The sequence below is a fragment of the Emys orbicularis genome, chromosome 7 (assembly GCF_028017835.1).
Source record: "Emys orbicularis isolate rEmyOrb1 chromosome 7, rEmyOrb1.hap1, whole genome shotgun sequence".
Taxonomy (NCBI): Eukaryota; Metazoa; Chordata; order Testudines; family Emydidae; genus Emys; species Emys orbicularis.
Genome location: NC_088689.1, coordinates 54668552 through 54687038, shown reverse-complemented (window position 1 = coordinate 54687038; position 18487 = coordinate 54668552). Strand labels below are relative to the sequence as shown.

At 43.1% G+C, this 18487-nt stretch overlaps 1 protein-coding gene across 1 annotated transcript in view; it reads left to right on the top strand.

Moving 5' to 3' along the window:
- The first annotated feature begins 4740 nt into the window (after positions 1–4740).
- The window catches only part of WAPL (WAPL cohesin release factor), a 120263-nt gene continuing 106516 nt past the window's right edge, over positions 4741–18487 (top strand). The window contains exons 1-2 of the mRNA XM_065407708.1: positions 4741–4894; positions 10238–10758. Coding sequence (XP_065263780.1) covers positions 10260–10758 — 499 coding nt within the window. The 5' untranslated portion in view covers positions 4741–4894; positions 10238–10259. The remainder of the gene's footprint in view (positions 4895–10237; positions 10759–18487) is intronic.

The window sequence follows — 18487 nt, the reverse complement described above, 5'->3', positions numbered from 1 at the left end:
CAGCGATTGATCCAGCGGGGGTGGGGTGGGGGTCAATTTATCGCGTTTAACATAGACACGATAAATCGACCGCTGAGCGCTCTCCCGTCGACTCCGATACTCCACCAGAACGAAAAGCGCAAGCGGAGTTGTGACATTATTGACATAATCTGGGACCATATAGAACATGGTTGCAACCAAAGTCCTGTAGTGGCACCAAATCTTGTATAAAGGGGGTCAAATGAGGTGTCTAAGACAAGGTTATGGTTTGCTAGTTAAAATTATGCTGTCTATATGTGTGTATCGATTTTGTAGTTGAAGTTATGAATATTGGCTCTATAGTGTCTGTATTTCAATCTTATGCTATGCTTCTGGGAAACTTCCCAGACAAGTTGGTGTTAGCTCTGCCTAGCCTGCTTGATGGCCCATTAAGGACCATCAGTTATACAACTGACCCATTAGAGAAGGCAGATACGCCTTGCAACTCAGCAAAGTATGCAGAGACTGGCCCATGTGACTCCAGACTCCATTTTGCTGTAATTTTCCACAGTAAGGACAAAGGTGTTCTTACACCTGTAAAAGATTATAAAAGGCTGATGCCTCTCCTCCATCTTGTCTTCAATCCTGCTTCATACCTGTGGAGGAACTTTGCTACAAACTGAAGCTCTGAACAAAGGACTGATGACCCATCCCAGCTGGGGATGTATTCCAGAGACTTGATTTGAACCTGCAGTTTATTTCATCACTGCTACAAGCCTAAACCAAGAACTTTGCCATTACTGTATGTAATTGATTCCATTTATCCAATTCTAGCTCTCATCTATATCTTTTTCCTTTTATGAATAAACCTTTAGATTTTAGATTCTAAAGGATTGGCAACAGGATGATTTGTGGGTAAGATCTGATTTGTATATTGACCTGGATCTGGGGCTTGGTCCTTTGGGATCAGGAGAACCTTTTTTCTTTTATTGGGTCATTGGTTTTCATAACCATTTGTCCCCATAACGAGTGGCACTGGTGGTGATACTGGGAAACTGGAGTGTCTAAGGGAATTGCTTGTGTGACTTGTGGTTAGCCAGTGGGGTGAGACCAAAGTCTTCACTGTCTGGCTGGTTTGGTTTGCCTTAGAGGTGGAAAAACCCCAGCCTTAGGCTGTAACTGCCCTGTTTTAAGCGATTTGTCCTGAATTGGCGCACTCAGTTGGGTCCCGCCAGAACTGCATCATTACAGGTGTCAACGGGAGAGCATCAGCTGTTGACTTACCAACGAAGACACCGCAGTAAGTAGATCTAAGCAGGGCCGCCCAGAGGATTCAGGGGGCCTGGGGCAAAGCGGGGGAGCTTGTACTCACCGGGTGGCGCTCTGAGTCTGTGGCGGCGGCATTTCGGCGGCGGGGGGCCTTTCAGTCGCTCCACGTCTTCGGCAGCACTGAAGGGCCTCCCGCTGCCGAAATGCCGCCAAAGACCTGGACCGGCGCCGGGTGAGGAAAGGGATTCTCGGCCAGGGCTCGCGGGGCCCCTGCTTGCCCCCCCCCCCTCTGGGCGGCCCTGGATCTAAGTACATCAACTTTGGCTATGCTATTCACATAGCTGAAATTGCGTATCTTAGATCGACCCCGCGTGGCAGTGTTGACAAAGCCCTGCATTTTCATACTTTCAAAGATTAGGTTTCTTTTAACTTTAGTCTTAACTCTGAATATACTGGGTTTCTAATGCTAATTTTTGATAACTATAAAATTATTGTAAGATTATTTACCCTTAAGTGACCGTTACATACTCTAAATTGTAACTCCAGATTAACCAAATTTAAATTTAGTCTTAGACTGGGAAACCAACCCTTTGCCTCAAATACATGATCTCACGTTGCTGCACATCTTGTAAATACTACCATACGTATATTTAACATAGTGCACAGATGTATGCGGTTCAACTGCTCTATTAATTGATGCCATTAAGTTGTATCTAAAACAGCTTGAGCAATGAAGAAAGATTGACAAACATAAAATCTTAAAGTTTGCACTATTTGTTTCAGCCTTCAAGAGACCCCATCAACTTGAAAAATAGTTGACTCCAGAATATTATTTAAAGTCAGGGTCAGATACTTCTGAGTATCACCATCTGAGTCCTCCTGCTAGTTGTTCATTTTGCAATTTTTAAAAGTGAATTTTTTGTCCTATTGCTGTGTGAAAGACCTATGCAAACACTGGAAACTGAGTAAAGCCAAGATGCTGTAGAAAGTTAATTCAGTGCTTAACTTTACTTTTTTCAGTTTTAATGACCTAAATTTAAGACAGTTTCACAAACTTTGGAAGAGGCAGTGTGGCCTATTGCAGCGGCTCTCAACCTTTCCAGACTACTGTACCCCTTTCAGGAGTCTGATTTGTCTTACATACCCCAAGTTTCACTTAAAAACTACTTGCTTTCAAAAAACAGACATAAAAATAGAAAAGTGTCACAGCACACTATTACTGAAAAATTGCTTGCTTTCTCATTTTGTTTGTATGAAATTTTAGTTTGTACTGACTTTGCTAGTGCTTTTTATGTAGCCTGTTGTAAAAGCAGGCAAATATCTAGGTGAGGTGATGTTCCCCCTTGAAGACCTCTGTGTACCCCCAGGGCTACATGTACCTAGGGTTGCCAACTTTCTAATCGCACAAAACTGAACACCCCCGCCCCTTCCCAAGGCCACGCTTCCGCTCGCTCCATCCCCACTCCCTCCGTCGCTTGCTCTTCCCCACCCTCACTCACTTTCATAGGGCTGGGAAGGGGGTTGGGTGTGGGAGGGGGGTGAGGGCTCTGGCTGGGGGTGCGGGCTCTGGGGTGGGGTCAGAGATGAGAGGGCTCCAGGCGGGGGTTGGGGTGCAGGGGGTATGGGCTCTGGGTAGGGTGACCAGATAGCAAGTGTGAAAAATCGGGATGGGGGGTAATAGGTGCCTATATAAGACAAAGCACCCGAATATCAGAACAGTCCCTATAAAATCAGGCTATCTGGTCACCCTAGCTCTGGGTGGGGCCAGAAATGAGTGGTTCAGGTTACAGGAGAGGGCTCTGGTCTGGGGCAGGGGGTTGGGGTGAGGGTGAGGGCTCCGGCTGGGGGTTCAGGCTCTGGGGTGGGGCTGGGGATGAGGGGTTTGGGGTGCAGGAGGGGGCAGGGTGTTGGGGGGGTGGGAGGGGACTCTGGGCGGGGGCAGGGGTGCAGAGGGGGGGTGAGGGCTCCGGCTAGGGGTGTGGGTTCTGGGGTAGGGGCCGGGGACGAGGGGTTTGGAGTATTGGGGGGGGGTGTATGTGTGTGGGCTCCGGGAGGGAGTTTGGGTGCGGGAGGGGGTGCGGACTCCCAGCTGTGCTTACCGTGGCTCCCAGGAATTGGCCGCCAGGTCCCTACAGCTCCTAGGTGCACGGGTGGCCAGGGAGGCTCCATGCACTGCTTTTGCGCCTGCAGGCGCTGCCCCCGCAGTTACCATTCGTCACAGTTTCCAGCCAATGGGAACTGCGAAGCTGGCCCTTGGAGCAGCGCGCAGAGCCTCACTGGCCACCCATGCATCTAGGGGCTGCAGGGAACTAGCGGCTGCTTCCAGGAGCTGTGCAGAGCTAGGGCAGGCAGGGATCCTGCCTTAGCTCTGGGCCCCCAAAAGGACTTTTAACGGCCTGGTTGGCAGTGCCGATGGGAGCCACCAGGGTCCCTTTTCGACCGGGCGTTCCAGTCGAAAATGGGTCACCTGACAACCCTACGTGTACCCCTGGTTGAGAACCATTGGCCCATTGGATAGATCACTGGCCTGAGACTCTATTCCCAGCTGTGCAACTGGTCTGCTGGGTAATCTTGGATAAGTCACTTCACCTCCCTGTGCCTCAGTTTCTTCATGTGTAAAAGGGGGATAGTACTTACCTCCTTTGTAAAGCACTCTCAAATCTACTGATGAAAAGGGCCACCTAAGTGCAGCCTCACAAACTTGAGCAGGATCCAGGAGAAGCATTAGGATACTCCAAACCACTCGAAGGCCTTCAGAGAAGGAAGGAACATGAGTTTCAGTTATTCAACCCAGTGGGTTGACAACTTTGTATTGTAATCCTCAATGCCAAATAACTGCCATGGGTAGGCACTCCAGACATTAGTCTCAACTGCATTGCACCTTGAGGCTGGATAAATCACAGGCAGCGTCTCACTAAAACGTTGCCCACCTCTCCAGAAACCAACCAAGCAAACAAAACACCTGCATACTGCAATGTCACCCACCATCACGCACCCCTGCAGCGTCACACCAGCCCCCCACTCTCTCCTTTATTGCTTGATGCAATGCCCAGAGTGGCAGCATCCGCACAGATGGACTTGGGCAGCACGGATAGGATCATTGCATACTTCTCCAGCTCTCCCCACGACAAGGGGAAAAGGCGTTGGAGATTGGTGGGGGGTGGGGAGGAGATCCCCCCAACTCACCCAGCAAGCTATAAAACTACAGGTCCCAGCATGCTCTCGGCGCGCGTGCGCAGTGACGTCCCAGCGCCCTTTCGAGACGCATGCGCTGCGGCGTGCGGGTCGGTTGAGTAAGGCGGGGTGCGATTGGCTGCGGGGAGGCGGCCGAGTGTGGGAAGCGCAGTGACGGAAGGAGCGGGGGGCAAATGGCGGAGAGATGGTCCAGGGCCCTGTTCAAAGAGCAGCGATAATCCTGGTGCGGAGAAAGCGGCGCCGGAGGAGGCGGCGCCGGGGGTCCTAGCGCCAGCGCGCACCCCCCACCCCGGCGAGGGAGGCTCCGCTGGGGGGGAGGGACGCGGAGGAGTCGCGTTGGGGAGCGTGTCCGCGGGCGGAGACTCGGGGCCGAGGAAGCCCAGGTAGCCGCGTTCTCGGGGGCGAGTTCGGAAAGTGCCGAGAGCAGGAGAGGGGTCCCCCGCCGCCTCCTTCCTCCCTGGGTGAGACTGAGGTAGGTACCGAGCGGCAGGGAGAGACCGGGCCGGCTGCCCGGCTCCCTAGGCCTGTGAGGCCTCCAGTCCTGGGAGAAGGCCCCATTGCTCCTTCCCCCGGGGCTGCCCCCCACCCCGTGTCTCCTGTTCTCTATCGCGGGGGGCAGCCCCTCGAGTGGGGAGGAGACTGGAAAATTCCAGCGGCCTAGGAAGTCCGGGGGGGCGGGCAACTTTCCCTCAACGCAGCTCCCTGCGAGCCGGGCCCGGAAGTTTGCGGGGAGGGGAGTTGAGGGAACTTTCCCCACCTCCCCCAGTAGCTCGGAGGCTGGCTTCAGGCGCTGCTGTCTGGTGTGCAGAGGAGCAGGTGGCGCTTAATCCGGGTTGGGTGCGGAGCCTGCTGCTTCCTGTTCGCGGGGTGGGAGCCTCCTTCGTCACTAAACACTCTGGGCAGCTACTTCGGTTCTTACTGCTTGGAGGTGGAGGGGCCTGAGGTGCGAGGGCAGGGAGGGGCGGGACACCGTATCACAAATTGAGTCTATATGGTGGTACAGGATGATGGTGTCTCCCCTGGGATTTCATCAGCTTCGTATGTCTCGTGTTTAAACTATTTTTCTTCCCTTTGATTATGGAAGGGAAACGATGGGTAAAAAGTAAGGAGAAGGGGGCTACTTTCCACCTTTAAAACTAACAGTCAGTCAGGTCTGATTAGGCCTTAGTTAGCTTTTCAGAAAACAGTATTTAAAATGATGAGGAATACGGTTCTTAAAATGGGTTTCAATGAACAGATTGTAGTAAACAGTTTTTTTGTATTTATATTGTATGCATTGTTTGGTGCCCAGACATTGCGCCATTGTACTAGAGTAGGAGAACTAGAAAGTGCTAGGGCATAGAAACCAGAAAGCGAAACTAAAAAATATATTGTTGAAGCTGAGTGGAAAAGCAAGAAGAGAATCAGCATTAATAAGTGAAAGTTTAAATTAGTTTTTAAATATTCTGTAATGCATTTAAAGTATTTTTAATCTGATTATGAACCTTAAAGATGGGTCATGAATTGATCATGTAGTAATATTCACTTAATGCTCATCTGTTTACTTATTCATATTTAACTAATCAAGGAGCACAACACAGATTTTTAACTTCTGTATTCTTGTATAGTCTTATACATTTTATTAGAATTTTTGGATAAGACCGTTAAGCATCTGAAAATATCAGTATATTTTATTATGAATATAAGGAGGTTAGTCTATATGGTAGGGCTTTATAGCCTGCAATTAAATGACTTTTGGTAACTTGCTGTTTTTTTAAAGCAGTTTTTTGTGATTATTTAGATTTGCCAATATTTTTGCAGAGTGCTGAAGATGTGAAGTGCTATAAGTCTTTGAATCAAGGTTTGACAAAAGTCATGTGTTGTCGGTGAATTAAAAAAAAAAATTTTCCCAAGTGTAGGAGCTGTATAGGTTATCAATTTCTACAAAATTCAGTGTAATATTTTGTTTCTAACCCTTGTGGTAGTAAAGATGACATTTCAAATATGAACTGTTCCTGTACTGTCTTTTTGAGTCTTCAGACACAGATCAGTTGCCTCTGCTGTTACTCGTTCCTGAGCAGCAACATAGTAAAACTAATCATTTTGGTAAGCTTTGCTCTGTTGTTTTAAAACATGTGGAGCAATAAGGATCACCTCAGGTTCACTCAGCTCCTTGAGGGGAAAATGGAGCATTAGAGGCAAATATTGAACTATTTACATAGGAGAAACAAAAATGAGATTTAGAGAGTAGCTACTGCTCAACAGCCAGGAGATTCTAGTTGGGTGTGAAGGGGGAGAGAGAATCACAGAGCATGCTAATTCTACCAGTAGCCAGAGGTGTCAGTTTCAAATTAATCCTGCAAAATAGCAGAAATGGAAGATGGAGCAGAGTTCAGGAGTAATATCTGTAAATCCTGTCATCATCCTCTGTATTAACTACTGTAAAGGTGGAATTCTCAAGAGGATGTTATTGTAAGATATGACATTAACAGTGTAAACTTCTTAAGTCCTAGCATGGTGTATTTCTAGTCTTCTTATGCCCAGGACCAAAGACTGAAAATTTGTTTGTTACTATGGCAAGTGAAACTTGGCCCCGCCAAGGAAAGGGCAATTAATATAAATACGATTCTTACTAGAGATGACTATTGGAATAACATGGCTGGAAGACAGTCTGGTCTTGTGGTCAAGCTTATTCAAATATTTCAAGTTAAGAAATTATTTAGACCAAAATGAAAAGAAAAATTTCAAGAGAAAGCAAAATGATGCAACTGTCCAGAGGAAAAGAATAGTAAGGTGAGTAGAATTTTTGCAGGTACAGGACACACACACAAAGTTACTTATTAATTTTTCTGGCCATAATATGGGTATGCATAAATGGTAGCTTACAAATTTGAAATCCTTTACCATACATTAACTATTAAGAAAGGAAAATTCTTCTCAAGGCAACTTTGTACCCCAATTTAGGATTTATAGGAACAGATATTTACCTAGGATCAATGGAAATTTTCCATAAGTTCTAAAAAAAAAAAAAAAAAAACGGCAAGACGTCTAATCCTATCCCCCATAGCATTTGCCACTCCATATCTGTGTTTGCAGACCTGCAATTTGAAATTTACTGTAACAAAATGTAACTTGATCCATTATCAGTGCCCAGGCTGAGGAAATCTAAAAGTAAATAGCGTATATAGGGAAAATAAATGTTTGACATTTTTAATAATGTAAAATATAGACAAGGTATTTTTTTTACCTGTCTTCCTCTTTAAATTAAAATAAGGGCAGCATTGAAACAGAGAGAGAGAATTGTTCAAACATGTTTCCATTTAACCTGTGATAGTTTTTTTTTAAACTTAGCCACATCCGCAATGGCCAGTGAACAAAATTGTTTCAACTACTCTTACATTTCTATGATAACAAGAACATTTAGGTTTGAAAGGGACCTTGAGAGGTCATCTAGTTCATTTTCCTGTGGTGAGGCAGGGCCAACTATACCTAGACCATCCCTCATAGGTGTTTGTCCAACCTGTTCTTAAAAACCTCCAGCGATGGGGATTCCAAAACCTCTCCTGGTAACCTGTTCCAGAACTTAATTATCCTTATGGTTAGATTCCTTTTCCTAACATCTAACTTAAATCTCCCTTGCTGCAGAGTAAACCCATTGATTCTTGTTCTATCTTCAGTGGATATGGAAAACAACTGATCACCATCCTTTTTATAAAAGCCCTTAACATATTTGAAACTGTTACTATGTTCCTCCCTAGTCTCTCTCCAGTTTGTCCACATCTTTCTTAAAGCGTGGCGACCAAAACTGTCCGCAGTACTCCAACAGAGGCCTCACCAGTACCAAGTGGGACATTTACCTTCTGTGTGTTATGTTCCTGTTAGTACACCCCAGAATGATATTAGCCTTTCTTACAACTGCATCACATTGTTGACTCATGTTCAGTTTATGATCCAGTATAACCAACATATTCTTTTTAGAACTATTATCATCTGGCCAGTTATTCCCTATTTTGTATTTGTGCATTTGATTTTTCCTTCTTATGGGATTACTCTGTACTGTATGGAATTTACTGATTTCATCTTGTTGAATTCAGAGCAATTCTCCAATTTGTCAAGGTTATTTTGAATTCTGATTCTGTCCTCCAGAATGCTTGTCACCCCTCCCAACTTGGTGTCATCCTCAGATTTTATAAGCATATGCTCCGAGCATGCCATTATCCAAGTAATTATTGAAAATATAAATATCAGAATCCAGGTCAGACCCCTGAGCGACCCCACTAGATACATCTTGTGTGACACCCAATCATTTATAACTACTGCAGGACTACCGGCCTTCAATCTGTTGTGCACCCCCCTTACAGTAATTTTATCTAGTCCACATTTCCCTAGTTTGCATATGAGAATGTCCTATGGGACTATGTCAGAAGCCTTACTAAAATCCAAGTATATCATGTCTGCTACTTCCCCCCCGCCCCACCCCCCCCACCCCCCTTCACCAGGCCAGTAACCCTGTCAAGGAAGGAAATTAGTTTGGTTTGGCATGATTTGTTCTTGACAAATCCGTACTGGCTATTACTTAGAACCTTATTATCCTTGAGGTGCTTACAAATTGGCTGTTTAATAACTTGTTCCAGTATCTTTCCAGGTTTAAAAGTTAGACTGGCTTGTCTATAATGTCCTGGATCCTCCTCCTTCTCTCCCCCCTCCCCTTTTTAAAGATAGGTACTCTGTTTGCCCTTCTTAAATTGTCTGTGACCTCCATGAGTTGTCAAAGACAATCATTAATGGTTCTGAGATTGCTTCAGCTAGCTGCGTAAGTACCCTAGGGTGAATTTTGTCAGGCCATGCTCACTTGAATACATCTTATTTACCTAAACATTATTCAAAATGTTTTTTCCTTATTCTGGCTTGTGTTCCTTCCCCCTTGTTAATGTTAATATTGTGTTAAGCATCTGATCACAATTAAACTTTCTGTTGAAGACTGAGGTTTGGCTGTGGTTGCACTGGGTATCCTGAACAGTATTAGAAATGGATTTAGCTAGAACTATATACTTTGTTCCGGGCTATGAATCGTGCAAAAGCTTATTTACAAGCCGGACTTAATACATTTGAGGATTATGACAGTGGTCTTTTTCTGGTTAATAACACTATTTGTCCTTGCATGCACAGATGGGGGAAAATACATCACAGCAATATTACTAACTAAACCTTACCTCAGCCTTGTGAAAAGAGCATAAAAGAGTGAAGTCATCATTGCTGTTTACGATGACTTGAGATTTGAGGCAACTACAGAATTGTGAAATATTTTAACACTTTTCTTTTACGACAAAAAAACACCTTTTAAAAACCAGACTGGATTATAGAGTCTAACTACTCTAATATGAGTTGCACATACAAATGCAGCATGAAAATGTTCTAAAGTTAAACAAAATACACAAAGCCTTTCTAATTTTAATAAAAATAATGGCCTCAAACCTTGGAAATAAAGGTATTATGTAGGAGTTCTGACATGAGAATAGAACAATCCAAATATTTATTCATAGCAGATACGTTTTTACAGACTCAGGGTGGTGAATTTCTACTAATTAAATGGGGACAAGTAAGTGACTGTTTTAAATTGATAGGCATGATGCCTGTTGCAGAATTCACTTTAAAAAATACACATGGGTAAATGAAGGGAATTATGCCAGTCAAAAATAAACAGGCAATGCTGTATACAGTACGATCATAAAACTAAAGTGTCCAGTGTGCTCTAATAAAGAGTGGGAAAATAATCACTTGCACTAAAGAGTAACAATATACAGAAACTAGTTTATCTATTTTTCTCTTCCCACAGAGAATATGAAACAGCTGTCAAAATGACATCCAGATTTGGAAAGACATACAGCAGGAAAGGGGGAAATGGCAACTCAAAGTTTGATGAAGTCTTTTCTAACAAACGGACCACCCTTAGCACAAAATGGGGAGAAACAACATTTATGGCCAAATTAGGACAGAAGAGGCCCAACGTCAAACCAGATATTTCAGAAATTCCTAAAAAACCCAAAGTTGAAGAGGAGGTAACAGAAGATCCATTTGGATTTGATAGTGATGAAGAATCTCTGCCAGTGTCTTCAAAGAATGTGTCGCAGGCTAAAAGCTGCTCTCAGCTGGAACCCATTGAAGCTGCTCAGTCTGAGGACTTCATTTCTCTACTTGAAGCTAATAGCAGAATTAATCAGCCAATCAGCGGAGACAACATTGTGTCCAGCAAGAGCATATCTTTTGACAATATTGTTCATGGTTTAAAAGAAGAGAGCACAAACAGAAACATAGAGGATGGGGACAGCAAGAGCAGCAGAGCTAAACTCATAACAGGTAAATTTATATTAAACCGTCTAATAGTATTATTTAAACAGTTAAGCATACTGTGATTTTTAGTAATCTGTGTACAACAACTGTTTTTTAAATTGCTGCATTGTCTGAGGTTTGGTTAAATGTTGTAATCAAACCTAGGACCAAATAATCTTGCATATCGAGAGCAAAAACTAACGGTGGATACAGAGACGCATACTATATTTTATTTATCAAGTGTAAATGAAAAAAGCAGACTCTTGTCTTTACAGTAGTTTGGTTAAGGGACCAGCTACCACTCTCTAAAACAGTGGTGGGCAACCTGTGGCCTGCAGGTTGCCCACCACTGCTCTACAAAGACTAACGTTGCAAGCAGTTCTGAGGTTTATTCTTCCTTCGCTATGCATGTATACTTCCACATGTTCCCTACCCTCAAGTACAGTTAGTGGTTACATGGGTTCTTGCATATGTGATATTATGAAGACCAAGTAATTCAAGGGATTGGTGATAGTCTGTTTTTATGTAGCTGGTTCAAATCTAGTGCAGACAGGTAGTGAGTGATAAGATTAACATCTATCCTGGCTATTGACTTGTGTGAAACGAGTGAGTGCACTGAATTTCCTCCTGCACAGATGTATACATCACAAAAACCTTCATAACTGGCATATTAGTTTCAATGCAAATCAAATAATTAGAGACGTGTAGATTGAAGTTCCCTCCTCTGACTTCTAGCTGTTTTCAATTCAGTGTTGAGGCAGCATAGAGGATCTGATACTGTTCTCACTTATGCTTTTTTTTTTTTTTTTTTGACGAATGCACTTAGTTCTTTGGAGCATTGTTGATAAGCACTATATTCACTTTTAAAAGGTTTTTAAAATGATCTTTGATCTCATTTACTTTAGAGCTTTGATGTAAATAGCTGATACCAAAACTAATAAAAATGCAACTTTCTTTTTACCTGTTCAAGTTTTGGACAATGATTGTTCTTAAAATGTAGTGGGCAATACTAGACCAAAGCCTGTCAAGATGACACCTTGCAGCCTTGCTATATTGTTTTTGCTTGGAATATTACATTAAATTTCTGTTTAAAAAAAAAAAAAAAAAATTGAGTCTTGGTATGTAGTTAACTGACCAGAAAAATAAGTGGATCCCAGTTTGTTTGCCATGCAGTAGACCAAAATGGTATTTAATGGCTTAAGATGAGCGTAGCAGGAGTTTGCAAGTAAGGCAGTAGTAGTAATGGATAGAAGAAAATAAATTTAAAGTTTGGACTTACAATACAAGTTTATTACTGTAGGGAAAAATCCACTTGTTAGCCTAATGTTGAAAACATGAGCTGTGGATAAACAACTGTGAAATTTCTAAATTTATCTAGTTTTATTGGCTATTAGCTTAATTACAACAAACAGTGCAAGCCCAGTCACTCCAGTTGTTAATTATGTAAATGAGCTAACCCCCTTCAACTCTTCGTATTTTTGGAAATCTAAGTCAATAGAGTGTGCTCCTTCACACAATATCCTATCATGGGGATATTAAACAAGTTGTAGGAAACCAAGACAGTAGAAGCAGTTTGATTTTTCAGGAGTAGTGTTTATTTTGCCCAGTTACTGTAAATGAAACTGAGATAGTTGAGCAGCCATTATGTTTGTATCAAGGTTTATCCAAAGCAAAGCAAAGTGCACTTTGAAAACATCAACCAGAGCATTGAGCCAGTGGGCAGGGGAGAGTGCAGCAGCTAGTGTAAATATAACTTCTTCAGAGACTTCCTTGTTGCACTGATTACTACTTAAGTAAATCTTGAAATGTAAGGCTACTTTTCAAACCCAGAGAGTTCATTTTATTCATCTTGGGACACTAAAGCAAAGAAACTTGTTTACTGCTGGTGACTAACCTATGATCACACTTGAGACCTCATCTTAATGTGCAATAAGGGTGTTTTTCAGTCATGTTAGGTGTTAGGACAACTGAGTTTAGTGTAATTGGAAATCTCTCAATGCTTTTTAAGGTTTGGCTAGACTAGGATTTAAAGGTGTAAAGTTAGCATGTGCAAGCATCACATCTTTAAACTTTAGTCTAGATGACCTAAAATGCAGGCTAACACATTTGAAACCATGTTATAATGTCTAATCTAAAACAGTCAGTTAACATGGCTTCAGATGTTACTCTTTCTTAATGAATGTTGAGAGTACTTCAAACATATTTAACTTGATTGAGCTAACACACTAGGTTTTTGCTTGCTTTAAAGTTGTCTGCTCACAAATTTGTTGCAACGTAACTAATTTTTGACTTGAGTTATGACTTTAGTGACCTTCAAATTAAAAGGTTTTTGAGGGCAACTAATATGGTAAATCCCTTGTTATGATCGATTGATGTAAAGGTGGGATGACTTAATTCTGCTTGAGGAATGTTGATTAAGAGTTCAATATGCTGAAATATAATAGAGGGATTGTAACAGAAGACTCGTAGGCAAAAGTTGCTATTAGGTAATAGGTATAAGTTTGTCAAAATATACTTATGCTGGGGAGGAAGCTATAAGTAGGGATTTAGTTTTTAAGTGACCTGCTATAAAATACTAATCTGTACTAAGAAAAAAACAGCTGCTCAATGATAGTCAAAAGGTAAACCTGTACTGGGATCAGATAAAATCCCACGGAGCAGTTCTTATCTGGGTTCCTGACATACTTTATAGAATAACAATTAATCACCTTCTGTAGGGCACAGATCCAAAATAGGTATTGCCCATAAAATGTACATGTATGCAGAGTATTAATATTAACTTTTTACATTTGGTATTCTTGCAAAATCTTTTGGCACCTGTTTTCAAAAATCTTGAAATGACCATTTTTATTAAAGGTTTTAAATGAAGCTCATTAATATCCCCTCTTACCTGTTGAAATACATTAGATTTTCAGATGAGATAAAAATGAGATTCTGATCATTTGTCGTCGTCAAAGATTTTGTAGCACATTTCACAAGAGGATGGGTGGTATTTTTTAGTATATGTATATTGGGTAAATTCCAATTTGGGTAACTATACCTTTCTTAAATATTCCTGGACCTTGAAACAAATGAAGTATTACTTCCTGCCTTAAATTGTTGTGTGATGTTGTTTGGTAACTTTGCATTTCACTAGTGGTTGAAGAGATTCTTTTATAGTAAGAGTGACAGCTATGACAATATCTTGAACAAACTTCAAGGAATTTAAGGGCCCTATCCATAAGGAATATCTTACCAAATTCACCAGTCCATTATGGTCATAGGATTTGAAAATTGGTAAATTTCACATTTTTAGAGATTTAAATCTGAAATTTCATGGTGTTGTAACGGCAGGGGTCCTGACCCAAAAGGGGATTTGGGAGGGCGTTGTTTGCAAACCTGTTGTAGGGGAGTGTCAAAGCTGAATCCCCACTCTGGTACTTGGAGTGCAGACGTTGGGGGCCCGCAAGGATTTTAAAAATTAATACTTGCCAATCCAGGCTTGTATTACACTCCCAAGGTTACACCTTTTCTCTGCCCTTGGCTTGGTAAACGCTGCCGCCACCCAAATGCAAAAAAACCCCTTGAACTCAGGAAGGAGCACTTGGGAATTCCTTCCTGTGGGGTACCCTCAAGCCCTTTCACCCTCCTTCGGGGAAGAGCTGAGAAAGAAAACAAAGGAAATTAGCTATCGCCACCAGCTAATTAAACAACATATGCACAAACCTCTTAGGGACACACAAATCCAATCCTGTTCTTTAAAAAAGGTATTAAAAACAAAAAGAAAGGAAATACATTTGGAACTTAGGCTTTTTGCTAGATCTTAAAAGAAACAGTTACAAAAATTAAGCATCAAGATAGCTCTTCAGGTTCAGCTTAAAGGTTACAAGCAAAACAAAAACATCTGGGGTTAGCACAGAGGAGTCCATTAGCCATAAGAAATAAACAGAAATAACCCTAAGAGCGTCTTTCTAAACATTTCTGATCTACCTACACATTTGGAGTTTCAGATAAGTAGGGTTGAGGTATGATGTTTTTTTTCATACCTGGTTTTAAAGCTGCTTAAAGCTTGACTGCTCTGTGTCTCTTCTCTTTCCCGGAGAACCACAACACACAGACAAAGGGAAGTTTTTTTTTTCCCATTTAAAAAAGTTCTAGCCCTCCCATTGGCTCTTTTGGTCAGGTGCCCACTCCTTTTCCTTTATCTGGGGAACTTTGTTAACCCTTTCCGGGTAAAGCAAGCAGAGAACAGCCACCAAGAGGGACTTTATAGCTAACTGGCTGGTTGGGTGTCCATAAAAGGGAGCTATCCCCTCTTTCATTTATCACAGGGGGTCATGGGATTGCCACTCTCAGTTCTGTGCTGCCTTTAGAGCTTCCTGTAGCTGCAGGAGGTTCATGGAGGTGGGTCTGATCTCCAACCTCATCCCCCCCCAAGAGCAGCTGTGCAGGAGATGACCCTCTCCAGCTGGAGCTAGGAGCCCCCCCTATGCTCGTAGGAACAAGGGGAGTTTGGACCCACATCCACAAGTCTCCTCCAGCTGCAGGAACCTCTGGGGCTGCTGCCCACTGCCAGAGTGTCCTGCAGCAGCGGGAGGCACCCGGAGGTGGGTCTAGTCCATCCCCTGCACAGCTACTCTGGAGGGGAGAGGGGGACAAGTCTTGTCCCACCCCAGCCAGAGCTAGGAGCCCCCTTGGCTGGGGCGCTCCTAGGAACAAGGGGACATCAGATATCACAGGGAAGGGTTTATTTCACGGTCTGTGACCCATTTTTCACGGCCGTGAAATTGGTAGGGCCCTACTTATGGAATTAAACTTGATTCAGTAAGGTTTAATTTAAGTATTGAGGAAATTCATAGTATTGAAAATGTTTGAGATATTGTGGGATTGTACCAACTTCTTTAAGTCTGTGTCTACACTGTGCTTGCATCGGTAAAACTTTTTTTGTCAGTTGGGGTGTGGAAAAAAAAACACCCCTGACAGACAAAAGTTTTACTGAGGAAAAGCGCCGGTCTGGAGAAAGCTTTGTCCGCATGAGACGCTCTTCTGCTGACAGTTTCCACTCCTTGTTGGGGGTGGTTTTATTTTGTCAGCATGAGAGCTCTCTCTCCTGCTGACAGAGTGGCTATAATGTGTAGGCACAGAGGCACAGCTATAGCGGCACAGCTGTGCCGCTTTAAGGTGCACGGTGTAGACATAACCTAAGAGGAAGGCAGGATAAATGCATCTTAGGAACTCTTTGGGATAATAAGTGTGAAGTAGATTTCCTAGGAAATAGTTGAGGGGTGAGAAGAATACAAATGACCCACCTCAGGTCCATTCTTTTTGAAGCTGCACTTTGAGCAGACACACATTGTCTGGCTATTTACCTTTCATGGTTTCTTCAAAGAGCCAAACTGGATAAATGAGTGACTCTTACTCATGCTTGTCCTTGTTCGGAGCAAAGGGTGTGATGAATTGAAACCACACGAAAATGTGTGGATAGGGGTTGGAGGTCTGCTTGTGCCAGAGTGCCATTTTGTAGTTGGGGTGATCTCTGGTAAGCTTGTTAGCGTGCATGTAGGTTCTTTTATTATTTTAAAGATATTTTTTCTGTATTGCTTTTACTTTAAGAATAAAATATGCTTGCTAAGAAAGAACTGTGTGGTAACTTATGACTGGATAATTGCACTGTGTACCGTGTATAAGGAGAGAGGCAAAGCAGGCCTGCTTTGGGGAATAACACTGAAGGTAGGGAACTGTTCAGACTAGAAATACCCCACTCAGAATGAAGAGAGATGTGGGTTTCCACCCAAGAGACGGCTGGGTAGCTGGAAACTTAGAAGGGATGCCATTGCTGAACCATAGAGGGTGATACAGATGCACTTGCCCTGGACTGAGAGAGTAAGTACATCAGTTTATAAAGGCTTTTTTGGAGCAGTGTCTGATACGTGTCCTCTTCTTTTAGTTACCCGCTTCTGTAATGAGATCTTGCTATTTTGATAACTCAGCATATGACAGGGCCATTTCTTAAGGGATTCCATTAAGAGTTGTTGAGTATGTCCTTTGCAAAATGTTGTGGCCAGCCAGCTTCCATTTTAAATTCTATTAAAGTAAATTACTTTTCTGTAGTTGTAACCTGAGTAAGATGTACTTCAAAATGCAAACTATATTTGTGCAAACTGATCAAGAGATTAATCTTTTAAAATGTGATAGAAATTCTAGAGGCATTGTTCTACCTTACATTTCTGTCTCTGCAGTATATAATATAATTAATACTGAAGAGATCTTTGTTAACTTAGAGATAGTCAAATGTGTGATTTTTATTTATTTTTATGTCAGTTTTTTTGAAAATATTTCAAGTGAAGAACTATTTTAATAGAACTTAGACCTAGACTAGGTCTATCTGGTCTATTTCAAAGCTAATAGGTTTAAAATCTTCCAGATTATAAAAATAGAAAAATAAGATGAAAAAAGTAGTAGTGTTTTCAGAATCCACAGAAATGTAGTAATACATACCTCCTCTACCTATCTTGCAATATTTATCTATTGTAGCTTCTGGAGTTGTTGAAATTGAAGCTGTTGTCCAGGCAGTGTCTTTTGATTGAGTTAGTATGCATATTCTTGAAATGTGTAATTTTGTCTAATTTTTTCCATAAATTGCATTCATTATTAGGTGCTCTGTAATGGGTTCCAGTTCTGTAAATATTTCCACTCTTGGTTGTGTAAGAATAATCACTTGTTGTCCATCAGATATTCTACCTGGGATATTCAACAATGAGCAAGTTGCTAAGAAATCTTAAATTTCTGGGCAGTTATTTTTAACATCCTCACTTATCACTCAGGGCTCATGCAGTCCTGCCTAGTGGTTCATTGCCTCCTCCTCTGCACTGCCTATGCCACTGGTGGGCAAACTTTTTGGCCCGAGGGCCACATCTGGGAATAGAAATTGTATGGTGGGCCATGAATGTTCATAAAATTGGGGTTGGGGTGCAGGAGGAGGTGCGGGCTCCAGAGTGGGGCCAGAAATGAGGCGTTCAGGGTGCAGGAGGGGAGTGTGGTGTGGGGGGGGGGGGCTTTGGGGTGGGGCTGGGAAGGAGGAGTTTGGGGTGTAGGAGGGTGCTCTGGGTTGGGACAGAGGGGTTCGGAGGGCGGGAGCAGGGGGTTGGGGCTTGGGGAGAGGCTCCGGGCGGCGCTTACCTCAAGTGGCTCCCGGAAGCAGTGGCATGTCCCTTCTCCGGCTCCTATGTGAAGGCACTGCGAGGCGGCTCTGAACGCTGCCCCGTCCGCAGGCACTGCCCCTGCAGCTCCCATTGGAGCGTGTAGCAGCTGGAGCAGGGCCATGCGGCTGCTTCCAGGAGCTGCGTGGCGTGGCCCCTGACCCTGCTCCCCAGCTGGAGCGCCGGAACAGGGCAAGCCCCAGACGCTGCTCCCTAGTGAGAGCTTGAGGACCAACTTAAAACGGCTGGCAGGCTGGATCCGGCCCGCAGGCCGTAGTTTGCCCACCCCTGGCCTATGCACATAAATAAAATGGCACAGCTGTGCTTAACTGCTTTTGCACCTACCTCTTATGCTCTGAATACACCTTTAGCTCAAAAAGCGTGTTTGAGTTAATTTCAGTGGTGAATACTTCACAGGAAATGGGTAGCTCTAAAGAGGAGGCAGTTGAAAGTCAGTTCTATTCCCTACTGGCTCTCCTGATAGTGCATGCATTTACCAGGGCACTGCCTCCTGCATTCTGATTACGTGGGTTGGGGAGCTCCTATATTTGGTGTTTAAGTTTAAACCCAGCAGATGA